This window comes from Physella acuta, unplaced genomic scaffold, assembly GCF_028476545.2.
Source record: "Physella acuta isolate Inbredline_101_S28 unplaced genomic scaffold, ASM2847654v3 ptg000091l, whole genome shotgun sequence".
NCBI lineage: Eukaryota > Metazoa > Mollusca > Gastropoda > Physidae > Physella > Physella acuta.
The window spans coordinates 234,232-246,555 of NW_026731611.1; the positions used below are offsets into that span (position 1 = coordinate 234,232).

The 12,324-nt window shown below is 35.5% G+C and overlaps 1 protein-coding gene across 1 annotated transcript; it reads left to right on the forward strand.

Moving 5' to 3' along the window:
* The first annotated feature begins 1,986 nt into the window (after nucleotides 1-1,986).
* Nucleotides 1,987-10,672, forward strand: LOC131928543 (small nuclear ribonucleoprotein-associated protein B'). Its single transcript, XM_059284610.1, has 5 exons — nucleotides 1,987-2,117; nucleotides 5,039-5,302; nucleotides 5,691-5,883; nucleotides 7,782-7,871; nucleotides 10,200-10,672. The coding sequence occupies exons 1-5, from the start codon at nucleotides 2,115-2,117 to the stop codon at nucleotides 10,244-10,246; spliced, it is 597 nt and encodes a 198-aa protein (XP_059140593.1). The 5' UTR covers nucleotides 1,987-2,114; the 3' UTR covers nucleotides 10,247-10,672.
* The last annotated feature ends 1,652 nt before the right edge of the window (nucleotides 10,673-12,324 follow it).

Here is a 12,324-nt window from a genome sequence, read left to right on the forward strand (position 1 = left end):
GACATGCTCGTTCGTGAAGTGTTGCATGGGATTATGAGCACTGGTGTGTGATATCACGTGACTGCCGAGCTGCGTGACCTATGGTTCCTACACTACAACACGTGTTACCTCAGCTCCTTTTGATACACGATTTTAATCTGATATTGATTAACACATCTGGCAGTGGGATTAAAATACCGCGTTAACACAAATCTTCGACTTATCCCTTCAGAGATTCAGAGAACGATATTTACATCTGAATGTTAGGGAGAATATGGGGTGGGGGGGGGGGGGGGGGGGGGACAGAAAAGAAAAAATTACCTCCTCTTAAGAAGCCAAGTGTACTGTAAAAGCTGAATTTCTTTGTCAGATTTATAGTATAGCTTTATAACAAATTATTGCTTTGCAGCAGCGGCGTAGCGAGGTCGGGTGTCACCCGGTGCGGCACTTAATGGCGTCACCCCCCCCCCCCCCAGAGGCATAGTGACCCTTCACGTGGACAAACTTTCAAATTTTCGATTTGCCCCCTTCCCCTCAAACTTTCGATTAGCAACCCCCCCCCCCCCCCTCAAGTTTTTCTCTATATATTTTACTATTTTTTGCCTTGGTGTCACCTCCTAATTTTACCGCTCAATTTTCCCCTCCTCAGTCCTTGCCCTCCCTCAAATAATCAATAGTTAGTAAAGTTAGTCTGAGGTTTAAAGTATTACTGTGGAAAATGATGCTTGATTGCAAGTGGAGTACCATTGGTCATGTGACGGGGTTCGAAGTACGAAGTATCGTCCATAGTGTTACATATGCATCGATCACGGCTAATAAAGTCGGGGTTTTTGTTTTCTTTAACTAAGACGTGTTGGCTCTAGCGTTGCAGTTTGCATCATCTGCTTGCAGAGTTTCTTCCAGGCATCTCTTCGGGGGGGCGAAGCCCCCCCCCGAAAATTTTTTACCGCCCCCCCGAACGAAATGAAAATTATATAATTTATATAGAAAATATATACTTTTAACAGTGTCCGCCCCCCCGAAGAAAGTTTACCGCCCCCCCGAAGATTTCCAGTGCCCCCCCGGAGAAAAAAGTCTGGAAGAAACACTGTCTGCTTGTGAGGACTGACACACTTTTGCCAAAGTAACAGAATACTTATTTCTTCTGTTTAGATCTAGGATTTAGTCACACTTTCACTCAATAGTTTATTTTTATAACACGTTATAATTTAAATTTTGTAAATTAAAGGTTGGAAAAAAAATAAACTAGTAATTTGTGGAGAGTTTTCTGAAAAATTTGAATATTTTGGGTGAGTCTAGGTTTAGTAGACCGAAAATTACTAAGAATATACTTAAAATAAGGGGTGGTCCATAAATGACGTCACAGGGGGACGTAGGGGGAGGGGGTCCGTAATTTTGTGACGGTGTGTGATGAGGGGGAGGGGGGGGGTCAGATGGTGCGACGTCACACTTTTGCATTCTAAAAAAGCAATGTTAGAAAACGAAGTTTAGACGTTATTTCACGCTTTAGAAAACTGTTTTAATAAATTGTAATAGGAATTGATTCAAATACTCCATTTTGACAGAGTTCAGACAAGATTTTGGAAAAAAATATCGATGTTTAAAAAAAATTCAACTGCAATTTTGAGGGGGGGGGGTGTAGGCTGAGGTGCGACGTCATTTAGGGGGGGGGGGGTCCTGGCTTTTTGTGACAATGTGTGACGGAGGGTAGGGGGGAGGTAAAAATCGTTCAAAAATCGTCACGTCATTTATGGATGACCCCTAAGGTAAGAAATGGTAGTATTATTGTAACTTATTGCTTTACGATATTTTAAAATGCATTGTATTTGAACTAAAATATTATTTCACCATATACATATTCTTAGTTAAAACAATTAATAAATTAACCTTTGCACTAAAAAAAGGATACCAATTTCTAGTTTGGAAAAATTAATGATGTGCTGTATGGGAGAATATTCAGTAAGTTTGTTTCATTTATAATTTTTTTTTATGTTATTTCCCTTCTTATGGAAACGCAAATCGTAACTGAACCGGAAGTAGATTGCGTTGACGCTAAGCGCGATTCCACTACGTCAGGATAATAAATTTATTAAAAAATCTGATGTTTTTGAATCGTTAGACATCCACTATTCAAGATGGTATGCTTTGATCTGCTATATTTATTTAAAATCATACATGCTCTCGTTAAAGAACAAAACTATTTATGATATTTAGCGTACGCTTAAATAAGAATAAAATATTTCAAACCGGCTGCCGTTTGTTTACATATATCTAGATATAGAAATAGTAAATTATAAGACCCAATTTGAAATCGAAAGTGGATTCTTCTTTCAGTTTTATATCACAATAACCATTTATTTATCAATACATCAAGTAGATCTATATCTGAACAGTACTCTTATGCGAGAGTAACAGTAAAATAAATCATTTTGACTAGCCTATATTTTAAAATAGAAGGTGGATTGCCAAGCACCGACTACTCTGCCCAAACAATTTCAAATGCCAAGTAACTAAAATTTAGTATCTAGATCTAGATCTAAATCTAAATTTCTAGATCTAAACTCTAGATCTAAATATCTAGACTTCTGGTAATCTATCGTTTTGGGTACGTAAAATCGCCCGCGGCGGTAATCTATCGTTTTAGGTACGTAAAATCGGCCGCGACTAGAGGAGCTTACACTTTTCGGACACACATAGCGAAAAAACGCAACGTAAAAATTCCATGCGGTCTCATTCAGTAACCGCTTAACATAGAAAACAAAAAAAAGTATCATATCTATCCGCAACCATTCTACTTTAATAATGTGTGTGTCATTTTGTATTCATACGCATAGAACTTAAGCTATTCTTGTTATAGTGACTGGGGGGTCTTAACGTGTGTTCGAACACATGTAATACAGTTTTACATGTGTTCGGACACCTTTACCCGTCATCGGACATAGCACTTTTTGTTCATTTAGAATAATTTAAAGTCAATTTAATGAATAAAAACATATATTATATGCATTTATATTGTGTTATTGATTGTTTGTGAGGTAATTTTAATAGTATAAAACCTTTTTCCCACACTCCCAAAGTTCATCCCATTCAGCCATTGCGGCTCGCGCAGTACGCTGCTAAGCCAGCCAGGTCACATGATTCCCCCTCCTCTTTTGCATTCCACTGCCTTCTTGACCTTATTTTGACCCTTTCCCTTCAATAACCAGCCCCTTTTATGCTCTAAATTCTTATTTAATAATATTTTTGTGTTGCTGTCCGATCCCATGTAAGGCCAAATAAGTTAGCGAACACCCCTTTTTTATTGTTCAAGCACGAAAAAACCCATTAACCTTGACATTTACGATGTTCCATACATATATATAAGCTATTTATAGTGTAACCTTTTAGCTAAGCAGTGATTGGTTCAAGTTTTGCCCCTAAGTCCAACCCTAGGTCACTTCATCCGGCTGGTGTAAAAATAGAAATGTGCGTACCATGCAACGTTAAAAAATTTCTAAAAATAATTCTTGAGAAAGGAAACGGAAGTACTTGACACGGAAGTGTTCATAAATGAACAGTTTACGTGCAGGCGCCGTGGTTTCGCGTGAGACATGCTAATTAAAGTTTCTATGAGCCAAAAACCGACGAAGTGTTCGGTCCTACGTAATTTTTGGTGTGTGTCCGAAAAGTGTAAACTCCTCTAGTAATGTGAAAAACAGGTGACTCCTTACATTTTAATAATTATTTCACATTTTGAGGAGGATTTATGTTTTGAAAAATACAAAAATGTTTCCTTGTTTCATTTATGTACCTGTTTTTAAACATTTGAATTAAAACTTTTCAGTAATAAATGAACACCAGCGATGTTTCCAACAGATGCAACCACGCTCATTTACTATAGCAGCCATCTTGTTAAAGTTTTATTTTTATAGACATATAGCGCGAGATTCAGGCGGAAGTCACTCTATTTTACAAATGGCTGCTGTTTATATAGCAAATCTTGCTTGCAGACACCGCTGTTTAAAGTTAATTTCTGGCCTATATTGATATATTTAGCCATTGATTTAGGTTTATTATTCATTTATCTATAATATTTGACACAAACATATCACAATATACTTCTATTACAGCCTTGACAATGAGATAACGTTTTCGCACATTAATAGCCGCGGGCGATTTTACGTACCCAAAACGATAGATTACCCCCGCGGCTATTAATGTACGAAAAAGTTACCTCATTGTCAAGGCTTTAGTAGAAGTATATTGTGATATATTTGTGTCAAATATTATAGATAAATGAATAATAAACCTAAATCAATGGCTAAATATATCAATATATGCCAGAAATTAACTTTAAACAGCAGTGTTTGCGAGCAAGATTTGCTATATAAACAGCAGCCATTTGTAAAATAGAGTGACTTCCGCCTGTCTCGCGCTATATCCGCTATAAAAAAAACTTAAACAAGATGGCTGCTATAGTAAATGAGCATGGTTGCATCTGTTGGAAATATCGCTAGTCTTCATTTATTACTGAAAAGTTTTAATTCAATTGTTTAAAAACAGGTACATAAATGAAAGAAGGAAACATTTTTGTATTTTTCAAAACATAAATCCTCCTCAAAATGTGAAATAATTATTAAAATTTAAGGAGTCACCTGTTTTTCACATTACTAGTCGCGGGCGATTTTACGTACCCAAAACGATAGATTACCAGACTTCTAATCTATTCTTAAGCTTTTCCAGTCTTCAATACTTTTCCATGTACACTCATCCATAAGCTTTACTTTTGTTTTAACATCTATGATCTAAATCTAGATTCTAGATCTAGATCTTTTTTAATCTAGTGACCTAGTCCTTGAGATGTTAAGATGCTTTTTAGTTATTTCTTTGTTTCATGTTTAAAAAACACATTAGATTCTGATACATTTCCATGCAAATAGTCCATTAGGCCTACTTTTTTACTACTATGCCTACATCTTATTACTGTAATGTGTATTTTCTTTCTAAAAATAACAGTTTTGAAGCAACTCTATGTCCTCTTAGAACATTCTCTTGTAACAAAAATGTTGTTTATTCTTAGTCTACCGGAAAGAGCTCCAAGATGTTGCAGCACATCAATTACAGAATGCGCTGCCAACTGCAAGATGGGCGTATATTTATTGGTACATTCAAAGCATTTGACAAGCATATGAACCTTATATTGGGTGACTGTGATGAATTTAGAAAGATAAAGCCCAAGAATGTGAAATCAAATGAACGTGAAGAAAAGAGAGTACTGGGTTTGGTTCTTTTACGTGGAGAACACTTAGTATCAATGACAGTAGAGGGACCCCCTGCTGCTGAGGTGAAATACCACAATTTGTTTATCAGAATTTTATAGTTTCTTTAGTGTTATGGAACTTATACATTGGGGTTTAATCCAAATTAATATAGAATGGTAGAGGATACTTATGTCTAATAATTAGACTTCCAAAAATAGGTGTGTTGAGATTGTTAGTAGTATTGTCATCTAATCTAGTTGTATGGTTAGAAATTAGGGTTAGGCATATGGTAGGACTAGGGTTGGGGTTAGGGATATGGTTAGCATTATTAATTAAGCCCTATGTGTATTTAATCTTTAGTTAACTACCAGTAACCTAACACCCTTTTTTTTTAAGAAGATTCTATTAAAGTGCCATTATTGGACTCAGGTACTAGAAATCAACTCTAATATCTTTTTCTTTACTCTACAGGAAGGTGTAGCTAGGGTACCTTTAGCTGGTGCAAGTACTGGACCAGGTGTTGGGAGAGCTGCTGGGCGTGGCATGGGTGGAGCGGGTGGAATAAGTGGAGCACCAGGACTTCAGGGCCCTGCTCGAGGTGTTGGTGGTCCTTCCCCACAAATGATGACACCCCAACCACGAATGGGTGGCCCTCCACCAATGGGTATGTCTTTTAAACATTTGAGCTTTTCTGTTTTATAGCTTTTCTGTTTCTAGGTACTCCAAATGGATTTTTCAAATCAGTCACACAATAATGGCTTTGGTTTTTCTGCATAGTACTAATAATTCTAAGAACATGGATACCAACTTTATGTCTGTAGGACAATTAGAAAAAAAGTTATGCGCTTAAGAAACACGCGTTTTTTTTTTTACCTTTTTCGGCCTCATGAGGACCCGACTTTGGCACCGATTATCTCAAAATCTATAGCAGCTATACCCATTCTCTAACTTAATTCCAATAAAAGAGTAGGTAGATTGTAGTCTCAATTTTTTTCAAACTAGTATAACAAGTTAAAGTTAAACGTTTTTTGTCTTAAAAATCGTACTACACCATATTTACCAAAATTTTGACAGGGCGAAAAAAAACTAAAAAATCACCAACTTTCACAAAACCACTAAAATTCTTCTATTGCATGCACAATAATCACCTTTATATCGATTTAAACGGGAAAATGTTACCTAATTATGTAAATTAAATTGAGTGCTATAAATCATGCAGTTAAATGTCCAGATTTGAGAAAATAAGGTGGGGGTGAGCATTTTATACCTCAACACGGCTTTAAGTCAGTTTTTTTAAATTGACAAAGAATTACTAAAACTTAACAGATATATAGAAAAAGTTATTTATTTGTAACTACAGTTAATCTACATTTAAAAAGAAACATTCTCAGTGAAATAATTTAGTGTTAGATCGCTGAAAAACGTTAATAAAAATGCACAATTTCAGGATTAAAATCGGGCCGAGATTAAAAATAGACAACCTATTTTAGACTTATTTTTAGCAAATTACGACCCGTAAATGAAGAAAAAAGAAACACCGGGTGATAAAGTATACCCATAACTGTAAAGACTAATCGAATTATATATTTAGCAGATAGTTTGGACATTTTAAATCGGATAATCAGTTCTTATTAGTGTTTTTATCGCAATTCTCTGTAGTTTTCTCTCGAAATGTTGCCGGTCGAAAAACTAGGTCAGCGTGACCTTTTACTAAATATATTCAAATTTTACAGATAAAGTTTAGTTTTAAATTATAAATACTTAAATATTTTAATATTTTATTGTATTCTTTTTAATATTGAACTGTTTTTATTGTGATATAATGCGTAAGAAAAAATAGATTTCTATTCAGACACGTCAGGGGTCTGATCCGGGCCGGGCTTTTATTTTCTTTGTAAAAAATTTCGTGATCGCGTCGGCGAACGGGAGTTACACATGGTTTCGTTATCGCGCTTTGCCATTCGCGCCATCTTTGATATTGTAAAGATAGTTTCGCATTTAAATAGAAAAATGGACGATCTTTCTAACCATGCTAGTAGAAAATTTGTATTTTTAGTGGATTTTGGTGAAAATTCAATTTTTCGTAGAAAATGTGAGAATTAAACCATTTTTACTAAAATAATTTGTTAACATTTTATACGAGACTAAAGGTCATTCAATCCTGCGTACGATAAGCTATGTTTAGAATTCATACGTCACATGGCGCCGAAGCGCAAAGCGTCAGAATGCGATAGGGGTAAAAACGGGTCTGTCATTTTGCCGATAAAAATCGTTGCGGTGATGTTTTTCAAGCTACAAAAACATGTATTCTTCCTTTACCAATATAAAAACAAACAACACATTATTGTAGAGCTTAAGTTAAGCGTTCTAACCATACCATTTTTATTAGTATACGCTTAATTTTTATGGGGGAACTTTGTGATGGAAAGTAGTGAAAAAGTAAAGAAAATGAGCAGAAACCTTGATTTTCCGCAGTTTGGAGTACCTACTGTTTCATTAGGTTTTCACACTAGACACCAGTTTGATACATGTACCTTTAAAGTTGTTTTTATCAACATCTAGGTGCTCGTCCTCCTATGATGATGGGTGCTCAAGGAAATATGAGACCACAAGCTATGCCTAGAGCCCCAGGACCAGTGCCTGTCATGAGAGGTACACATTTTTTGTTGTTTGTTTTTTTTTTTTTTTTTGCCAAAAATACTTTTTTAATATAGTTTGTTGGTAACATTTAATTTCTATTGGGTAAAAAATAATCACAGCACAATGTAGATCTTCAGACCTTTCACTTTTGACAAGATTAAAGAGTTGTTGTTTCCCTTCCATATCTCATTTTTCATTGTCAAGAAAGTGGCATTTTTTGCCATTCCATGGGTCTCCCTGCAAACAGGTGTTTCACAACATCCTGCCAGAAGCTTGTCTGTACCTGACTAGGATTCTGTAGAGTTTTAACTATGGCCGGTTGACCATGAATGTTTTCTCTTCATTCTTGAAACACATTCATTCTTCTAAGATACTACTTTGTGGAGCTTTGAAATCAATTTAACTATTGACCCCCTCAATAACTAGCCATTAAAATATTTGAATACATAAAGGTCATCTATACATATAATTCTCTTCTTCGAGCCGTTAGAAAACAAGCTGCAAACGCTCTCCCTACCTCCCCACCCCTACATGGTTTTAGTGAGCTGTGTTCACTCTAAATGTTTACAAGCAGAGCCAACGATTTTAAACGTAGGGGGGGGGGGGGTTTATGGTCCTTAACGAGCTACTTATAGTGTTTTAAAGAAATATTTTCAGTGTCAGCGTTGGTACTGTCGAATTCACAAATTATGAATTATTGAAAATTAGAAACAACTAAATAGCGGCGTATGTTATGCCGCGGGCCGGCTCGTTCCTTATAAATGACAACTCACAGTTGGTCTTACATAAGTGGAATAAGTGATGCTGAAGTGATTTAACCCTTATACTTTTCTTCAGTCTGCCAAATCCCTTCCTTAACCTAATTTGTGGTGTTAAACTAAGTTACAAAATTTTAACACAAAACTAAGCATTTGACTGAACACTGCAGTACAAGTCAATTTCAATTTAAAAATGGATCAGTCACTTCTTGGTAATTCTGGCTTACCTAGAGTTTAATGGTATTGTAATATTTCCTTCTGGAATTTCAATATTAGTTACAATATACAAGCTTGTAAACAAATAAGTTCAAATTTTAATTTAGGTAACATTAGAACCTGAATTGGACTGACATGTTACATAGCAAGTACTATTTATTTGTGAAGTAGATGTTAACTAAAACATTTTTTGTGGTTGATAACTGCAACTTAATGAATGTATGTCTTATCATTTGTTACAGACAAAAAAACTAGAATTTATTTTATAGAAGCCTAGTGAGATTTGGGAAATACTTTGGGCTGGGGTTGTTGATCATAAAATAATCTCAGTGCTTAAAGAAATTGATATAAAAAAAAATTAAGACATGACAGTTGGAGTTAAATTTGGGTTGATGTGTTTGAGAAATATCTTGTGGGTTGGCATCCTTGGAGTTATAAAAAAAGCATATAGTTTGTTATTTTTAATCCTTTTTTTATTCAATGAGATTATTGCAAATAAGATTGCACTTCTTTTTAAATTAACTGGGATTTAATATTAGAATTATAAATGTTCATGAAAGACTACTTTTTTAGAGCCAAGTGATTTTGTTTAATTCTTCTTCTCTTTCATAATAAATACTTAGTTTTTGTAAGGTTTTCTTTATTACCATGTCGCCCCTCTGGGTTCATGAGAGACAGTCTGTATGAATGGAACTCTCCAGGCAGTTATAGAGAGTACAGAGGATGAAAACTGGCTTCTAAGGCTTGAATCTAGAAAAATTTGTGTTAGCCCCAGGCTTATGAAGCAGAAAAAAATTCAGTAATGAATGCAATGATTGAAATGCCCAAGGGGAAATTCACGTTGAAATAATAAGATGAGAAATTAAATTGGATGTTATTTATGTCATACATTTATCTTTTGCAGAGCTGAAGAGATGTTGACGTAACTGCATTTTGTTGTGTGATGTGTATTGTTATATTTACATTGTAGAATACTTTTTAATTGTGTTGGCTACTAGTTGTTTTGTACAGCTTACATGTTTAGTGTTTACCTCCCATGTTGGAGGACCTGACATCACTTATGTTACCTGATTTTAAAAGCAGGAGTTTGATCAATATAAGTTGTGCTGATGAAGGTATAATCACTTTGCCATAGGCACTCTTGCTGCCAAATGGATAATGATTATTGTCTAGCATGAGATGGAGAATGTTGCTTTTAAATAACTGTCATATGCCGGGTGGGTTTTAGATGTACATGATTAAATCTGGGGAAATTTGACTTCGTTTTATTAAATAACTGTTGCATTTATTTGTTGGTTGTAAATAATAATTGTAATATGCCTGTTGTAACTGATAATTTAGACACATTTCTTTATATAATTTACAGGTGGAATGCCTGGCCAGCCACCAAGGATGGGTGGACCTCCAATGTAAAATACAAGTTCTCATCAGTTCTCATCATCATTCATTCTTCATCTGTACATGGAAATCATGTCATCATCTATTCATATTTTTATTATTGCTACATTTTATGTTGTCAGTTATTTGTGTGAGGCAAGTTTACTGTAAGTTTGCTGACTTTTATTGTGCTAAGTATCAAATGTTTTAAGATCTGTCAGGCTGAATCCTTTGTGGCAAAGAATGTTATCTTTGACAGGCACACATGTTCAGTAGGTGGAGAGAAACTTTGAGATGTTACTACATTAGGCAGCCTATGAGTTGTTTTTGTTGGTGTATTCATTTTTAAAACAAATGAGAATGTCATGCCAGGTTGGGTTTGTGTTGAATGCAAGAGTTGCTATGAGGAAGTTGAAATTTCTGTTCTATTAAATTTTTTAAAATACCATGTTTTAAAATCAATCATTCGTTTTTATTGTTATTTCCATCTGCATTAACAACTTAACCATTACAACAGAACATTTATGTTTGTGTTAAATCACAGCCTAATTAAATTACGCTGTATTAATAAAATTCTTACCTTTGCATAAGACTGAACTAAGTGGCCTATAAACATGTATACATTTATATTGTAAAGCTTTGCTGAAACTTCTTTCCATACAAAAAGATCGTATAAGATCCCTCAGTCATAGTTTGTATAGGGGGGGGGTTGCATTCTTTTCCACTAAGATTCCAAAAAGCAAATCGCCTGCTAAACATAAAGTAGAAGTCTTGATAAGGACTATTTTAGTTGTTTGGGTATACTCTTCCTCATTAGTCAAGTCAGTTTGGTGCCTCTACTTCTTGAAACATCTATGTCGAACTTAGAATGACCTGTCCAATGCCTTATTTAAAAGAACATTTAACTTTTTATTTGTACGCAGTGTTTCTTCCAGACTTTCATTTTGGGGTGGGGGGAACTATTGGTAAAAGTATGTTTTCTATATAAATTTCGTTTGTGCAGAGCCGCCGCCCCCCCCCCCCCCCGAGATGCCTGGAAGAAACTGATTGTACAACAGCATACAATTGAAGTAACTCATGGCAGATTATCCAAAAGTTTACAAAAAAATCGATATTCTTAAATCCATATAATTGTTTGCGTTAAATGTATCTGCATTTTCTATGATCACAAAACCACTGGATTTCTAGATCTATATCTTATTTATTAGCTCAATAGATCTAGTTAGGAACTCAATAAAAAGTAATCCAAAAATATCTTGTTTGGTATAGTCGACATTCTTTGGCCCAGTCTATTTAGGAAAGCCTGAAACGTAGCGCATAATAACTGATGTAGCCTGCTCCCGCCCCGGGCAAAGAAGGATCTTAAAACACGTTACTCCCCGAGGATGGGAACCTTATCTGCCGTGCCCGCCATTACTTCTGTCCCCCGCAGCAGCGTGTAAACTTCTAGCTGAGTTCAGTCTCGTTTCAGTATGCAGGCCGCGGGCTCTGCGCATGAGTAAAGAGCTTGCCCGGAAGGCATGCCAGAATATTTACGTTCGGCCATCGAGAAATACATTGAAAGTAAGAGCCCGGGGGCATGTTTCAAACCAAGTAATGCAAATCATGGTCTCTTTGTCCCTGGGACTGAAAGTTTAATCAGGGGAAAAATGTCAGGGTGTATTTTTATTCGTTCAGAAAGCTGCTTAGTTTGAATGATGAAGACAAAAGCTTTACTGATATTTTTTTTTTAATTTGAAAGAATTATCGTTTTATTCATGGCCCGCCCTTTACTATAACTGAGAAAGAGGAGTGGGGGTGTAGCACATTCTGATAGTTTTTGTTAGGTTTTCTTTTCTAATATATTTTTTTTAGGTAATTTCTACAACTGCGAAAAGTGTTCAGGCGCAGAAATTATTTCCAGGTAAAATTCATTGCCTAATTTGTAACGATGATGCTTTTTTTTTCTGCTTTAAAGTCGAAAACCTTTGTGAAGTTGCCGATAACTCTAACAATAATAAATAGAATCGTGTCTTCTCAGTCCTCCTACTCGTTGGTTCAACAAGGCTACTTAGCTAGAAGCCATGCCCTCGCGAATTGAACAAAACCACACAATCGACAACCACGTTTTTGTT